Below are 16,204 nucleotides of genomic sequence, written 5' to 3'. Positions count from 1 at the left end.
AATGAGGAAGCCAGGGAGCTCCCGGGGTTCCCCAGCAGGGAGTCAGGGAGGGCTTGGAGCTGTCATGCTCCCACCCCCAGGCCTCCCAGAGGCGTCTGGATGCGCTGGGGCTCACGCCTGAGGTGTGGGGACAGAGGTCCTGCCCCTCCAGTAACCTCTCGGACACTGTCCCAGCACCTGGGCCCCGAGGACAGTGGGACAAGGGTGGGGGTGGTGGCAAGAGCGAGGGTTCCGGCATTGATCGCTTGTCCCCCCCTGCCCTCCCCCCCTCCCCCCTACACAGGTATTTAAGGTCTGAGAGGCAGCCAGCCAGGGCAGTAAGCAGGCGCCGGCTCTGCCCTGTCCATGGATTTTGTGGCTGGAGCCATCGGAGGTAGCAGGGTGGGGGGTGGGGAGCACTCGGCCTGGGCAGCAGCTGGGATTGGGGCCCCCAGGAGGGGCTGGGACTGGGCATGGGCCCTGGGGGACAGAGGAGAGGGCAGGCTCTGGGCCCCTGGCAGGGGATCCGAGGGTTTGAGAAAAGCTGTGGGGCTGCCCTGTGTGGAACCCAGACAGAACACTGAGGGCCAGCTGGGGACAGAGGCAGGGCTCAGGGAGGCCGGGAGTCTCTGGTGGAGGCGGATGAGCCCTGGGGAGGGGTTGGAGACCCCAGGAGGCTTGGCCTGACCCTACCGGGGACCACGGGCTGAGCTACTCAGCCCCTGGGATGCAGGCTGACCCAAGTTGACTGTCTCAGGCCAAAGTCAGCCTCGCTCCTCCCTGCCATCGACCGGCCTCAGCTATTCTGAGCCTGTCCGGTCTTGTGAAACCGCTGTGGGCGGTCTTGCCCTGGCTTCTGAAAGTGCCCACCATATCCCGGTCCGGGAAGGAACCAGGAAGGACTCTGGCTGGACAGGAAGGCCAGGTCACCGAGCCCTGCTCTGTGCTTCACCGTGGGTAACGGGACGCAGACTTGGGCTTTGACTGTGAGGAAATCCAGTAGCTCTGGAGGGGGAGGTGACTGAGGTCACAGCAGCAAGGCCATGTGACAGGGCCAGCATGTCTCCCGGCATAGGGGCAGCCCGGAGTATGGAGTCAGGGAGGGCTTTAGAAGAGGCGATGTGTGGTGTTTGCAGGGCTTTGATGGATGAGTAGGAGCTTGGCGAGGTGCTTTTCAGGTTCAAGGAAAGTCATTCTACTCACAATGCTGAGTAGCCCTCTGCTTGACTTCACCTCCAGTTCTTTCATTCTGTCACGATCTATTTATTTATTTACTTTTTAATTTAGTTTTTTGTCCTGGGGATGGAACTCATGACCTGGTGCTTGCCAAGCTGGTGCCTGTGCCGTTTTACTAAATCCCTGGCCCTTCCATCACTGTGTACTAGGCCACGCCCTAGACACAGCACAGCCATCACGTGGCTTTGCCTCTGTGGAGCTGCTTCAGCCTGTGAGCAGAGGGACTGAGGTTTCCGCGCTCGCAGTGGGGAGTGGGGATCCCGTGGAATGTTGGTTTGGTGCTCTGGCCGGAAGTGGAAGGGAACAGGGCCACACAGCCCCCTTTGAGGGCCCTCTGGGGCTCCCCCTCAGCCTCAAGTGCCTGGCTGGGACCACAGCCTCGGGACACCCAGCAGCACCTGCTATTCCCTGTGCTCGTGAGGTCCCTGGCAGCCAGTGCCGGCCAGGTCCCCAATGGCACTTGGCATTGGCCCAGCTGGGGCCCTGGCCTAAGTAGGGGTCAGGTGGGTAGGGCTTGGGGGCTCTCAGTGTGGGTCAGGCCAGCTGTCCACAGTGGATGCTGATGCCACCCGGCGTGTCCAGGCATCAATGTGCAGGGCTCAGGACAGGGCTCACCTGTGAACTGGGCCGGGGTGTGCTCCCCATGAGGCTCACTAGGGCGCCCTCCTTGCAGGAATCTGCGGCGTGGCTGTGGGCTACCCCCTGGACACGGTAAAGGTGAGGCCCGGCACCTGCCCACTGCCCTTCCAGCTCCCGAAGACCCTCACCCTATGCCCTGGTCTGGCCTCTCCCCGGGCTCCCTGCCCCTGCCCGGGCCGCCTGGTGCCAGCACCCCCTGACGCTCTGTCTCCCCAGGTCAGGATCCAGACGGAGCCCAAGTACACAGGCCTCTGGCACTGCATCCGGGACACGTACCGCCACGAGCGGGTAGGCTGCGGGGCCGGGGTCTCCCGGCAAGGGCACCGCCTCAGCATTGGGTGGGTCAGGGACGGCACTGTGGCTCTGTCCCTCCCAGGCCTTCTCCGGAGGATGGGCTGGCGGCACCCTGAGGTCCCTGTGGGGCTCAGGTCTGATGTGGGGACCTGGGGCATTTACAGAGGGGCTCCATGCAGGCTGGGCTTCATTAACTCAAAAATGGCAATGATAGAGTCGAGTCGGGTGTGGTGGCGCACACCTGTCATCCCAGCACTGGGAGGCTGAGGCAGGATCACTGCAAGTTCAAGACCAGAGCTACACAGCCACACGGTGTCTCAAAAAAGTCCAAATGGGGGGGCTGGGGATTTAGCTCAGCGGCATAAGCACCTGCCTTGCAAGCAGGCAGTGGTGAGTTCAATCCCCAGGAAAGTCCAAATAGCACCAGAAATCTCCCCCACCAAAAACCCCAAACACCTCAGCAATCATGGGGCCTCGGGGTCACGGCCATCATCAGGTGCTGTCTTGGGTTAAGCCTGACCCCCGTCTCTCCAGCACCTCACCAGGCCCTGGCAGGCTGGGGACCATGACCTCAGTTTTCCAGTGGGGCAAACTGAGGCAGCAGCAGCAGGTGACCAGTGAAGGCCGCATGGCCGGGCCCCACTGACCCGGCCCGTTTGTCCCCCAGGTGTGGGGCTTCTACCGCGGCCTCTCGCTGCCCGTGTGCACCACATCGCTGGTGTCCTCCGTGTCCTTCGGCACCTATCGCCACTGCCTGGCACAGATCTGCCGCTTCCGGTATGGCAGCGCTGACGCCAAGCCCGCCAAGGTGGACATCACGCTGTCAGGATGTGCCTCGGGCCTTGTCCGGGTGAGGGGGTGTGGGGGAGGGAAGGCGGGTGCAAGGGGGCGCCCCGGGTCCTGCCAGGCCAGCCCGGCCCGGCCCCTCTGCAGCACGCGGCTAACCAAGGAGTCGCTGGTCAGCAAGCCAGGAAGTCGCCAGGAAGCCTGGTTACCATGGAGATGGAGCCTCCCTCAATCTCTAAGGGCCCAGGATGGGCAGGGAGGCCCAGGCTGTCCCCAGCCCAGCCCGTGGCCCCTCAGTGGCGGTTGGGAGCTGTGAGCTGCACAGAGGGTGATGGTGCCAGGCTCGGACAGGAGCATCTTGGGGGTCCTGTCCCAAGGCCCTGAGCCCCTGCACTTCCATCTCCTCATCTGCAGTGGCGGGGAGCTCCAGGGGGCTCGGGTGGACACCCCAGCACCCACGTCCCTGGAGGCCCGGGTTCCCCAACACCAGAGTCCAGGAGCCTCGTGCTCAGGAGCCGCTGACCCCCTCCCTACGCAGGTGTTCCTGACTTCGCCCACAGAGGTGGCCAAGGTGCGCCTGCAGACGCAGACGCACGCGCAGACCGGGACGCAGGCGCAGACGCCGAGCCGCACGCAGCGCCGCCCCTCCGCCTCGTGGCCTGCCGCCGCGCCGCCTCTGTGTCCTGCGCCCACGCGTCCCGATCCTGGGCCTAAGTACCGCGGGCCGCTGCACTGCCTGGCCACGGTGGCCCGAGAGGAGGGGCTTCGGGGCCTCTATAAGGGCAGCTCCGCCCTGCTCCTGCGGGACGGCCACTCCTTCGCCACCTACTTCCTCTCCTATGCCATCCTCTGCGAGTGGCTCACTCCCGCCGGCCACAGCCAGCCAGGTGAGGGGGACACAGGCGGACGTGGTCCCGTGGGCGGCGAGCTTGGCCGCGCGGATACCCCAGGGAGCCAGGACTGGTAACGCTCCCCTGGAGGCAGCCTCAGTTTCCCCGCCTGCAGAGCGAGCCCGCTGTCTCTCCTGCAGACGTGGCGGGCGTGCTGGTGGCTGGCGGCTGTGCGGGGGTCCTGGCCTGGGCGGTGGCCACCCCCATGGATGTGATCAAGTCGCGGCTGCAGGCGGACGGGCAGGGCCCGCAGCGCTACCGGGGCCTCCTGCACTGCCTGCTGAGCAGCGTGCGCCACGAGGGCCCCCGGGTGATGTTCAAGGGGCTGGCGCTGAACTGCTGCCGCGCCTTCCCGGTCAACATGGTGGTCTTCGTGGCCTACGAGGCCGTGCTGCGGCTCATGCGACCCTAGGGCGACCCTCGGCGGCCTCTGCGGGTCGCTGCAGGCACCGAGGAGACCAGGGGGTGCGGACCCCAGAGAGCCTGGCCCAGGACAGCTGGGTGCCTGGGAGTGGGCAGGCCAACTGGCTCCGACCTCCGTCCACAGGAGGACAAGGGTCAGCAGGATCGGAGTGGCTCGCGGATGAGGTGTTTTTGCCGGCTCCCCACAGACCCTACCCCTCCACCCATGCTCAGCCTCTGTACCCTCCAAGGCTGTGCCAGTCTGGGGACACCGTTGCATTTCAGCCCCAGGCCAGCTTGTCCTGTCTGCCTGCAGGGTCAGCAGAGCCCCTGGTCGGGGGTGACACCTTCCCACACATGCAGGGTCTCCCTGGACGGGTCAATAAAGAGTCTCCCGGGATGCTTGGCCGTGTCGTCTGGTCTGTGGGATAGGTGCCCCGTTCCCTCCCTGTGTGCTGGGCAACTGCTTTCACCTTGCTGTGGGCCAGTCCCCTACCCGTGCCACTGTGCCCACCTTGAAGATGGGCACACACAGGCCTGCTCACGGCCTGCCCCTCAAAGAGGCCCTGGCTGTGGGGCTGCAGGTGGAGGCCCGAGGGTGCCTCACACGGTATTCTGACCCACACAGCCACAGTACAGAGGGCAGGGCTCCGGGGGACCCTCTGCTGAGGCCTGCTGGTGACCGTGCCTGTGGACTGGGTGTCCTCCAGCGTTCTAGGGGAGACCCAGCATGGCCGCTCTTGGGTGTGCTGTTCCCACTGACCAGTATGCCCCTGTGCTAGGCCAGTTCATATGAGTAGCCAGTGTGAGCTGAGTAAGGTGATTAATGTCCCTAGAATAAGGAAAATAATACAGATTACAGTAATTTTAACAAGGTTAATTCGCACGGGAAGGGCAGGAACCAACATTGTGGGGGATGTGCCCACAGCTCATTCAGCTGACCTCACTGTAGAGTGCAAAGGTAGCACACAGAATTGGGAGTTCTTTGGAGCAGGGTAGAGGCCTAAGATTCTAGAACAAGGGGATTTAAACCGCTATAATTTACGCTAGGACGTGCAGCGAGACGAGGCACGTGCATGGGGCCAAAGAGAGGAGGGGTTATTTCCGTAAAAGGTGCATGTATCAGAGTCTGGGAGATGAGGCTGGGACCCAGAATAGAGGTGATTGTGGCGTGGCATTAAAGAGGGTAGTAGCTGTGGGAGCGTTTATCATGATGCTGTTTATCTGTGGGCCAGGGTCCACCCTGCAGTGACCCCAGCTCTCATTCACCTTCTGTTAGGTCAGTTGGTTCCTGCTCAAGTAGCGATGAGTCGTGTTATTGCCAGGGGTCACGTAGAGGAATGGCTGGTGTTCTTTTGAGTGTCTGGTAGGGTTCCTGATGAGGAGGACCGTTTAGGAGGGCTGAGGAAGAAAGCGAGGGTGACTTCGCAGGGCGTGGTTTGGGCTGCTGCTCCAGGTGCCCCATTGGATGCCCGTCCTGACCCTGGGCAGCAGCACGGAGAGGCCTGGTGTTGGCCAGGGTGAATCATGTTCCCGGTTTGTGCTGATGAAGAACGGGTATGGCATGGGGCTGGAATTCACATGGACAGTGAGCGAGGGCCAGTGCTGGGGCTGTGGGAAGAGGGACACTGAGCCGCCAGGGGTGGTGACTTCAGGGTGGGGATGCTAGGTGAAGGGGTAGCAGATGGGGGACATGGAAACACAGTGAGACCCTCGTGCTGGGACGGGGCTGTTAGTGAGGTGGGCAGGTCCCCTCTGAGGCCTGGAACCTCAGGTGGCCACTCTGGCTCCATGCTGAGCAGTGCACATCACAGTACCACAGCCTGTGGCAGCTTCAGCTGGGCTTCTCTGCAGACCAGCAAACTCGCCCCGAGATTCGGGGTTCCCAGCCCCGAGCGCCCGGCTCCCTTCCCTCCCAGAGCACTGGCTCCCAGCTGGCCACGCCTGGCTCTCAGGTGCCCAGTCCCATGGTACCAGGACAGTGCTGTTCCTGAGTTTGAGCTGCTGGACAAGACCGGCCCAGCCTGAAGCTGGGATGCTGGGCGAAGGGTGCCAGCTGACCAGAGGTGCCAGTGACTCAGCACCCTCCATGACTTCTGTCCTGGCTGCGGGGCATCGAGTTACTGGCGGCACCTGGCTCCTGCACTGTCCCGGGCAGTGGTGTTGCAGGAAAGGCTCCATGCCCTTCCTTTCTCAGAGCCTCAGTTTCCCCACTCCCAAAGCGAGTCTGGGCAGTGGAGTGAGGCCCCCGAGCGGCCGCTTCCTCAGGCCTGCAGGAAACAGCAGAGTGGGTGAACGGGGCCAGGGAGACCTCCCCACCCCAGCATGAGTGGACAGGGGCGTGGTTCCTGGGGCTGCCGCTCAGCACCACGGGTCCCCTAATATGCTGCTTCTTCCCCCCACACTGAACCTGCTGAACCCAGAGCCTCCAGGCCTGCAGTGCTCCAGGCAGAACACAGACATGGACAGGAGTAAAGTTCGTTTATTAGGCTGAGAGTGCGGGAGGGCAGAGCACCCAGTGTGGACCTGCAAGTCCAAGGACCGTCAGGTTTGGCACCCAGGACTTTCCCCCAAGGGGCGGCTCTGCCCCATGGAGCCTACACATGGAATCAGAGGTCACTGCGCACAGGAGGCTGAGCCCTGGGCACCCACGCGCGTTCGGTTAGGTCCACCAGCTGCACGCCCTGCCAAGGCTCTGTGCTGACTTCCGCTGAGGTTAAGAGTCAAAAGCATCTGCAAGGTAACAGTGTTTCAGCGTCTCCTGGGTAAAGGGCTCCCCGGATTGGGCAGAGGGAGTGCTGGCTTGTTTGCTGTAAAGCCTGCGCATTAGGGGTGAGGAGTATGATCCACAGAGTGGAGGACGCGCCTGGTCTGGAGCTGGCTAGCTCGGGAAACCCCGTTCCACCAGGGCCAGCGTGCAGGCAGCTGAGATGCTGGACAACTACTTTCTCGGGGCACCAGGTTGTCACCTGGGCCACGTAAGCTGGCAGCTGCTCTGCAGGGAGCCATACCCCAGCCCAATCTTGGTCAAGTGCTCCGCAGAGCTCTGAGTGGTCAATTTCTTTTTTGAGGGGCACGGGCTCCAATGTCCTGTGCCCATGACACTGTCACATCCATTTTCCATGGTACTTTTAGAAGGATGATGTTTGGATCATCCACACACACACAATGAAGTGGTTTCTCGTGGAGCATCTTGGGGGTGCACCTGAAATCCTGGTGGCTCTGGGCGGCACAGGCCATGGCTGGGATCCATGTGGGGAGCCTCCTGTGGGCTTCCTATCTGGCCACACGACGTGAGCCAGTACCCGATTACCCAGGTGACAGGAAGGACAGACGTCAGAGGAAGAACCGGAATCCGTAACACATGCAGGGCTGGCAGGCGCCGGGAATGACCTAGGATTACCGCGGACGGCAGCCTCGGGGGCGCTGAGGGGCGCTACTGGAAGTGGAAGGACAGGGGCCGGGGGGTCATGAACTCCTTCACCATCTCGTCGGTGACCTCCTTGCGCCGGGCCTGGTGCTCGGCGATCAGGGGCTGCAGGACGTCAATGAGGGTCTTCTTGAGCTCTCCGGTGAGCATGGCCCCGCTGGTGTAGTCCTGTGGAGGGAAGGGGAGCTGAGCGGGCGGCCCCGTCCCTGGCTCCGTCCCGCCTGGCTGCCCCTGCGGACCAGCATGACGGCCCCTGTAGCAGTCGGCTGTGCCTTTCTGGACACTTCTCTCCCTGGGCCAGTGACCTGCCCAGTGGTCAGAGGGACAGCAGGCTCCTGTGTCTGCCCCTGCTCTGTGGGGACATCACCCGGGGGGCGCTGACCCACGATCGCCCCGGCCCTCAGCCCCACTGGCCCTGCAAAACCCCTGCTGACGTCTTCCCCACCGCCAGACGGCCGCCGCCAGCTCGCCACCTACAGCACGGGTGCCTCTTTCTTTCCTCTCCTGCTGCGGAGGGAGTGGACGTCGGTGTCCCACATGCTGGGAAGGGCTCTACCCGGGAGCAATGTCCTCAGCCCATTCTACTTTGTATTTGCAACAAACTACAATGTCTGTGGCCTCAAACTCTCGATTCTCCTGCCTCAGCCTCCTGAGGAGCTGGGGTTTCAAGTGCGCGCCATCACATCTGGCTAAAAAACTCTATTATGTAGCTCCCACATGTGAGACAATCCCTAAATAACCCGCCATCAATCAGTGAAATCAACGATGTAACTGACAACCTATCAACAGAGAAAAGCCAGGCTCTGATGGAGTCACTGCTGAATTCTACAAGAAATTTAGAGAAGACCTAACACCACTACTTCTCAAACTCTTTAATGAAATGGAAAGGGAAGCAACACTCCAGAAGACACTGCTGGAAGCAAGCATCACCCTGATACCAAAACCAGAGAGGATGCAGCCAAGGAGGAGAATTACAGGCCAGTCTCCCTAATGAACACTGATGCAAAGATCTCCAAACGTGATACTGGCAAACAGACTGCAACAAACTGTCAAGAAGATTGTACACTGTGACCAAGTGGGATTCATGATTCAACATACATAAATCCATAAATGTAATGCACCATATTAGCAGAGCCAAGGGCAAAAATCATATGATCATCTCAACAGATGCAGAAAAAGCTTTTCTTTTTGTCTTTTTTGAGACGGGGTCTCGCTATGCAGTTCAGGCTGGCCTTGAGCTCACTTTGTAGCCCAAGCTGGTCTCGAACTTGCAATGATCCTCCCACCTCAGCCTCCCAAGTGCTGGGATTACAGGTGTGAGCCACTGCGCCTGGCTAGGAAAAGCTTTTTGACAAAGTCCAGAACCCATTCATGATTTAAAAAAAAAAAAAAACAAAAACAAAAACAGAAAAATAGATGTTTTTTACCTCAATCTGATAAAAAAGCCATCTATAACATACCAACAGCCAACATACTACTAAATGGACAAAAACTGAAAGCTTTTATTCTAAAATCAGGAACAAGACAAGATGTCACTGTCTCTACTCTTTATTCAACAGAGTCCTGGAAACTTTAGTTGGAGCAATTAGACAAGAGAGAGAAATAAAAGCAATAAAATAGGAAAGGAAGAAGTTAAACTCTATGTGCAGATGGCATAATATTCTACTTAGAAGACCCCAAAAACCCCACCAGACTCCTAGATTTAATAAGCTGTGTAGCTGGATACAATGTCAGCGTTCAAAATTCAATAGCCTGCCAGTACACAAATAACAAACTCACTCAGAGAAATCAGGGAAACAATACCTTTTACTATAGTGTCCAAAAAAATGAAACATCTAGGAATTAATCTAATGAAAGATGGAAAAGACCTCTACATTGAAAACTACAGTGCTCTGAAAAAGGAGATTGAAGAGGACATTAGAAGATGGAGAGAGATCCTGTGCCCCTGGGTGGGAAGAGCCACTGTAGTGAAAATGGCCATACTTCCCAAACTGTTCCACAGATTCAGTGCAATCCCAGTCAAAATTCCAATAGCATATCTCACAGAATTAGAGGAAACAATCCTAAAATTCATCAGGAACCAGAAGAGACCTAGAATAGCAAAGGCAGTCCTGGGCAACAAAGACAAGAGGGGGGGTGGAGAATCAGGATCCCTGACTGGAAATTATACTACAGAGCTACGGTGATAAAAACAAAACAGTACTGAGGAAAAAAACAAACAGATCAGAAGATGCACAAAACTGGACCCATATCTTCTACCACATACTAACTGAAATCGGAATGGATCAAAGATCTTTTTTTTTTGGCATCACGGATCAAACTCATGACCTCATGCTTGCCAGGAAAGTGCTTATGCTGCTGAGCTAAATCCCCATCCCCTCAAAGATCTTGATATTGTAACAGAAACATTAAGTCTGCTGGAAGATAGAATAGGTAAAACTCTTGAAGACATTGTGTAGGCAAAGACTCTATGAACAAAACCCAGATTGCATAGCTTTTGCACAGCAAGAGAAACCACCAACAGAGTGAAGAGACAACCCACCACGTGGGAGAAAATGTTTGTCAACTGCTCTTGAGACAAAGGATTACCGTTGAGAACATATAAAGAGCTCAAAAAAAAAAAAAAAAAAAAAAAAAAAATCAGTTCTCTGGGTTTAAAGTCTCAATTCAATATGGGCATCTGAGATGAATACACACTTCTCAGATGAAGAAATACAGAAAATAAATATGTGAAAAAATGTTCAACATCATGGGTCATTTGAGAGATGCAAATTAAAACAACACTAAGATTCCACTCACTCCAGAAAGGATTGATTTTATCAAGAAATCAAGCAATAACAAATTTTGGCGGGGCTGTGGGGAAAAGGGACCCTTCTCCACTGTGGGTGGGAGTGTAGGCTGCTGCAGCCACTGTGGAAATCAGGGTGGCGGATCCTCAAAAAACTGGACTAGAGGTCCTACTCCACCTAGCTATTCTCCTTTAGGTGTCTTCCTAAAACAATTAAGGACATCATACCACAGTGATGTTGTGCACCCATGTCTACAGCAGTACAGTTTGTAATAGCCAGATCTTGGAAACAATCAATCCAAATGCCCACTGACTGAGGAATGCATAAAGAAGATGCCCTATTTTTATACGATGGAGTACTACTCAGCCATCAAGGATAAGCGGGAGACTTTTATACTGAAATGGATGCCCCTGAGACCATACTCATTAGTGAAACAGATCAGACACACACGTGTGGACATCGTATTGTCTCACTAGTGTGAGAAGCTGAAAGAAACAACATGTGTATGTGTATGTAGATGGATACAGAAAATCCTTAAGCTAGTTGTACTACTGATTTCTCTGAGTTCACCCAGGAGGAAGATCTGTTTGGACAGCCGAATGCAGATGCCCTGGGTGATGATCTGGGGATGACCGTGCACAGTGTATGCACCACAGTTGCCCCGATTGACATGTTTTGAACCTTTTCCTTTAGTTTTTTTTTCTCTTTCTCCTTGAAATAACATGCACTTGGAAAAAAGAAAAAAAATGGATTTGGAAAACAAACCAAACACCGCCGTTGCGCTGTTTGCCGTCGCCAATGCTTCAGTCCCACGGTTCCCTTGGAGGACTCCACCACTTGGAGAATCCAAGGCCAAGGTTCTGAGCCCTTCCCAGCTGTGTCCACAGCCGAGCTGCTCAGCCAGCGGCCCCAGGGCTCTGCCCGCGTGGACGCCCGGGCCACGTGCAGGTGCTGGAGTCACAGCCCTGCCCCCTCCGCGCTCCGATGGCAGCCCGCCCAGCTCACCTTGCGGATCTGCTCCAGCCGGTCATCGTCCTCCAGGAAGAAGGTCAGGTACATGAAGGACACGTCCACGTCACAGTTGCCCCCGAACTGCCGGTGCTCCTCCACGGTGTCCCGGCCTCCGGAGAACGCGTGCTTATTGACCTGTGTGTGGGGAACAGGACTGTGTCACCACAGTTGGCATTCGGGGCAGCCGGGCTAGGCAGCAGATGGGTTATGGCCCTAGGAAAATCCACTGCTGGGAAATCCTGGGTGCAGCCGAATCAGGGCAGTGGCTCGCGCCCTGGGCAGAGCTGCTGAGGAGTAAGTGGCTGTCACCTTCGGGGGGTGCTCCCTGGCTGGTGCAGGGCTGACAGGTAGAGATGAGACGGGGAACACGACAGGGCTGCCAGGCCCACCAAATGGAGGAGGCCAAGGCCTGCGGGCGTGTCCACTCAAAAACAGGTGGCGTAACCCTAAAACTAACAACACAGACAGGGGCATGGTGGCTGCCCATCGCAGCAGGGAGGCCGAGGCAGGAGAACTGCTTGAATCTAGAACATCAGGAAAGATCAGTTTGGGCAAAATAGTGAGAGCCCCACCTTGAAACCAATGAAGCAAAATAAAACCAACAAATAATAAATGAAGACCAGCTGGGCCCAGGAGGCTAAGGAGCAGGGTCATCTGGAGTTTGAGGCCAGGCTGGGCTACACAGTAAGAACCTGCCTCAGACGCCAAAACACAAATGAAAACCCAAAGCCACCGGATGGGAGCCTGCCCGAGCCTGCATGGCTCTGTGCTCTGCCATTGCTGGCTGTTGGTCAGGAGACCGCAATGTGATGCTACCGGCCAGGGAAAGGCCAGCGAGGGCTGCGAGCCCTGAACGAAGACTTGGGTTGTGGCGCCACTGATGCGGCAGGAAGTGACAGGAGCCACAGGACCCACACGTGCTCGCCCTGGGGGGCAGGAGGGGTCCTGGGAGATGGGCACCAGGGCCGGCTCCCGAGCCTCGGGCTGGGCGCTCCTGTCTCAGCCTCCTCCACCTTGGGGCGGGAGTGTGCCGTGCACAGAGCCAGTGCCCTTAGACCTCACTTGCCTGCTCTTTGGGCCCTTTGGTGGTGACAGTTCATGCAGCAGTCGTGCTTGGGCAAAGGTGGGTGCCAGCTGTGATGGAGGAGACAGGATGCCCGCTTGGGGTCGCTATTGCCCTCACAGGACAGTGAGGCACTCAGAGTCATGAGTGGCCTATGTAGTTCAGGCTGTCCTTGAGCTTGCAATCCTCCTGCCTCAGCTTCCCTACTGCCAGGACTACAGTGCCACGATGCCCTGTGGCACGAGGACCTGAGGCCTGGCCCGGCCACCGCCAGCTGGCTGCTGGGGAGTCTGGCTCTGTCCAAGGGCCTGCGTGCGTCCTGGTTCCAGCTCACGCAGCCCTCCCAGCGCCGGAGGCTGCTCCTTGAGAAAGGTCCTTTGTGGTCACTGGGCTGCTTGGGACTTCCCAGTAGGGTCAGGGTCTCGGCCAGTACCAGTGACTGTATTCAGCTGTTCTGTGCCCCAGCAGCTCAGCATCCGGTGACAGATCAGGCTGAGAGGCGAGGGGGTCTCTATCTAGTGTCCCGGCACCTGAGGAGCCCTGCCTGAGTACCGTGGGCTCCATCAGATGGGCTGCTGCTGTCTTAGGAGAGCTCTCCAGGCTGCCCTGGGTGCTGTGCCTCGAGCCGCCTGCCACAGAGCACAGAGGGCAGAGCACATGAAAGGCAGGCCAGGTACCATCCCTGCACTTAACCGGGAAACTCGGAGATTTCCATGGATCATGATGCTGTTTTCAGACCATAGTGTGGGCAGGAAAACCAGAAAGAAAGAAAGGAAAAAGCCAGATTTACCTCAGCGAGAGGAAACACAGCGAGCTCCCCGCGGCCTGGGAACTGGCCCAGCTGCCTCTAGCTGTGCAGGAGCAGAGCAGGGGAGCGAGTGTGCGCTGGGTGTGAGCACACACGCCTGTGCCCCTGCCCCGCCGCTCACCTTGGTCTTGATCTGCTTGGCCGAGTCGGTGAGGAAGATGGAGGAGTTGGGGTCGCTGGCGCTCATCTTGGTCTGGGCGCCCTGCAGGGCGGGGAAGAAGGTGGAGTGCAGCAGGGCTGGCTTCGGGTAGCCGATCCTGGGGGCCACGTCCCGCGTCATCCTGAAGTAGGGATCCTGGGGACAGAAGAGGGCTGAGGTCGCTGCGGCCTGCGCAGAGCACTGGCCCCGACCCCGGCCCCGGCCCGTGCCGCCGCTGACCTGGTCAATGGCACACGGGATGAGGCACTGGATGTCCGTCCGGTCCCGGAAGATCTGCGGGAACGAGTTGCTGAAGGAGGGCGCGGCCTGCACGGCGGGGAAACTGATCTTCCCTGCAAGTGAGGGACACACGGTTCACACAGCCCAGACGGCCCGTGCTTCCCCGCCTGGGAACACGCTCGGAGAGGCACGGACCAGGAGTGTCCTGCCCGACACCCAGCCGTGGGGAGCCTGAGACACTAATGGCAACCGGAAACCCAAGGACGGAGGAGGAGAGACTCCAGGGCTCCAGGGCCCGGCACACCCAGACACTGATTCTGTTTAGGAACAGTGATGTGGTTTAACTGAACTGTTAGGATTTTTCTCTTTGACACCAGTTTTGCAGCCACTTGAGAACAGAGACGCCTGTGCCTGGGGCTGTCCCGGTGGGCTGCTGCAGTGGTCAGCAGCTCCTCCCCTCCCTAGGTGTGGGGAGAACCTGCAAGTGGCTGCGGTGTCACCAGAGGCTGCTTGTGGGGCTCCCATGCTGCCCAGGCTGGCCTTCCTATTGGGCTCTTCCTACCTTGGGCTCCGCCTCCTGCTCCGTTCTGCAGTGACTCTGAGGGTCACAGCCCTGCTCCAGGCTAGGCTCAGGTTTTCCTTCTGACCTAAGCCCCGCAGTGCCCGGCCCCAGAGAGGGGTACTTTGGTCAAATGTTGCTTTATGCCGCCAGCAGGGACAGAACCCATGTCTTGCACATTTACCCAAGAAGCCTGGCACCTCTGCCCCCCAGGCCCCAGAATGGAGGCTTTGGCACTGTCGTCCTCCCCTTCAGAGCTCTGCTCCTCCCCGGAAGGCAGCCACGGGCACCTTCCAAATCCCCAAATCCCCGTACCGATGCAGTCGCTGTCGGTGAAGCCGAAGATGCCCTTCACCTGGTTGAAGGTGACGTGCTTCTGAATCTTCACCACATTCTTGTAGAAGCCTGGGCTCATCCTGCAGAGATGAGGGGAGTCAGCCCCAGCCCGAGAGTCCTCCCTCTGGGGTAGGGGGGTAGCCTGCAAACTGATGTCCTGCTGGGTGGGTGTGGGGGCCCACACCTGGAACCCCAGATGCTGTACCTGGGAGGCTGAGGCAGAAAGGTCCCGAGTTATAGGCCAACCTGGGCCACAGGGCGCCTGGTCCGCCACAGTGAGTCAGCGGCTACTGTGCTGAGGTGCCAGCCTGGCTCTGGAGGGGACCAGAGGCCGCGGCAGGGGGATGTGGGGGAGCAAGCAGGTGGTTCAGGTCACATTAAGGCATGAGAAACAGAGCCACGACCATGACGACCCCCACAAGGCCACTAAATGGCAGGACCCTGATCCCCTTTCCTCCCTCCAAGGACGCCCCAGGGCCTCATGACTGAAAGAAAGTCTAATGGGTGAGAACGAAGGTTAATTACCTTCCTAAGGGTTGTCTCGGTTATGCATGTATTTTTCTGGTCTGTGATGGGCCAGCTCCCAGGCAGGGTGGCATGGCACAGGGGCACCACTGAGGAGCCTCCTCCTCAGTGTTCCTTATCTTCTGTCAGGTACAGGTTCAGGGCAGGCAGCACCCACACCCATAACTACGCCAAGCCAACCCTGGGCTAGTGCAGTCACCACACAGCCTGGGTCCCAGCGTCATGAGCGCAGAGCCAGCCACTTCTGATGGCATGAGGTGCTGGGGGACGCCAGACACAGCTGGCTTCTGTCTCGGACCCAGAGCCTTGGCAGGTGTAAAGGGAGCGCTTGGCCTCGAGCAGTCACGGGAGGGAGCCCTGGGGACTGGCACTGGTACGAGATGGCCTGGCCCACACAGGACGGTGCCCCCCGGGGGCAGGCAGGTGCTCTGCCGCTGCCCTGCGCTCCAACCCTTAGTTCTGAGCCTCAGGTTCGGCCTCTCTTGATGACGACTGATGAGCCTTTCTTTTTTGACTTTTTGAGACAGAGTGTCGCTATACAGTTCAGGCTGGCCTTGGGCTCACTTTGTAGTCCCGGCTGTTCTCAAACAGGTGTGCGTTTGAGAACACCATGCCTGGCTGATGACCTTTTTTTTTTTCTAGACTACTGCTTGGTAATCACTTGGGATGAAGCTGGTGCCTCAGAAATTTACCTTCCAGAATTTTTAGCCAGGCCTGTTGGTGCTGGCTAGATTATTATAGTGAGACCCTGTGTTACGGTTTGTCTGGATGTCCCCCCAGCCCTCCCAAGGCTCACGTGCTCATGGGGGCGGGAGTCTGGGAGGCGACTGAATCTAGCCTTTGTGACTGGTTCCTTGTCTAGTGCTGGGGGCGGCCTGCTTTCGGTATCAGGGAGCAAGAGAGGCTTGTTCCCCGCCTTGGGCTCTTGCTGCTTTTGCCATCTTCTGCCACCATGAACTGTTGCCCTCCGCCAAGCTGCCCTGCTTTGGAGCCAGCTGATTATGGACTGAAAACCTCCACAAACTGTACGCTAAATAAACCTTTCCTCCCTCAACTTTGGGCACCGGGTATTTTGTCT

The 16,204-nt window shown here is 58.1% G+C and overlaps 2 protein-coding genes across 4 annotated transcripts in view; one reads left to right on the top strand and one right to left on the bottom strand.

Moving 5' to 3' along the window:
• Positions 1-302: 302 nt before the first annotated feature.
• On the top strand, positions 303-4,626 carry Slc25a47 (solute carrier family 25 member 47). 2 transcript variants are annotated; one of them, XM_063241418.1, is made up of 6 exons: positions 303-373; positions 1,889-1,932; positions 2,071-2,142; positions 2,816-2,956; positions 3,473-3,821; positions 3,965-4,626. In XM_063241418.1, exons 1-6 carry the CDS (start codon positions 346-348, stop codon positions 4,234-4,236), a joined length of 906 nt encoding a protein of 301 aa, XP_063097488.1. In that variant the 5' UTR covers positions 303-345; the 3' UTR covers positions 4,237-4,626. The 2 variants fall into 2 exon arrangements, with proteins under 2 accessions (XP_063097488.1, XP_063097487.1); XM_063241417.1 differs by having other exon boundaries at positions 2,816-2,998.
• Positions 4,627-6,690: 2,064 nt separating this feature from the next.
• The window catches only part of Wars1 (tryptophanyl-tRNA synthetase 1), a 27,912-nt gene continuing 18,398 nt past the window's right edge, over positions 6,691-16,204 (bottom strand). For both annotated transcript variants that reach the window (XM_003463090.5, XM_013144929.3), the window contains exons 7-11: positions 14,581-14,681; positions 13,707-13,819; positions 13,449-13,622; positions 11,451-11,591; positions 6,691-7,824 (exon numbers count right to left, since the gene is read on the bottom strand). In XM_003463090.5, the coding sequence (XP_003463138.1) occupies positions 7,663-7,824; positions 11,451-11,591; positions 13,449-13,622; positions 13,707-13,819; positions 14,581-14,681 (691 nt within the window). In that variant the 3' untranslated portion in view covers positions 6,691-7,662. The remainder of the gene's footprint in view (positions 7,825-11,450; positions 11,592-13,448; positions 13,623-13,706; positions 13,820-14,580; positions 14,682-16,204) is intronic.

Source organism: Cavia porcellus, unplaced genomic scaffold, assembly GCF_034190915.1.
Source record: "Cavia porcellus strain 051 isolate PalLab524CR breed Dunkin Hartley unplaced genomic scaffold, mCavPor4.1 scaffold_31, whole genome shotgun sequence".
NCBI classification, from domain to species: Eukaryota; Metazoa; Chordata; class Mammalia; order Rodentia; family Caviidae; genus Cavia; species Cavia porcellus.
Note: the sequence above shows the minus strand (reverse complement) of the source record. Positions and strands in the feature narration are given on the sequence as shown.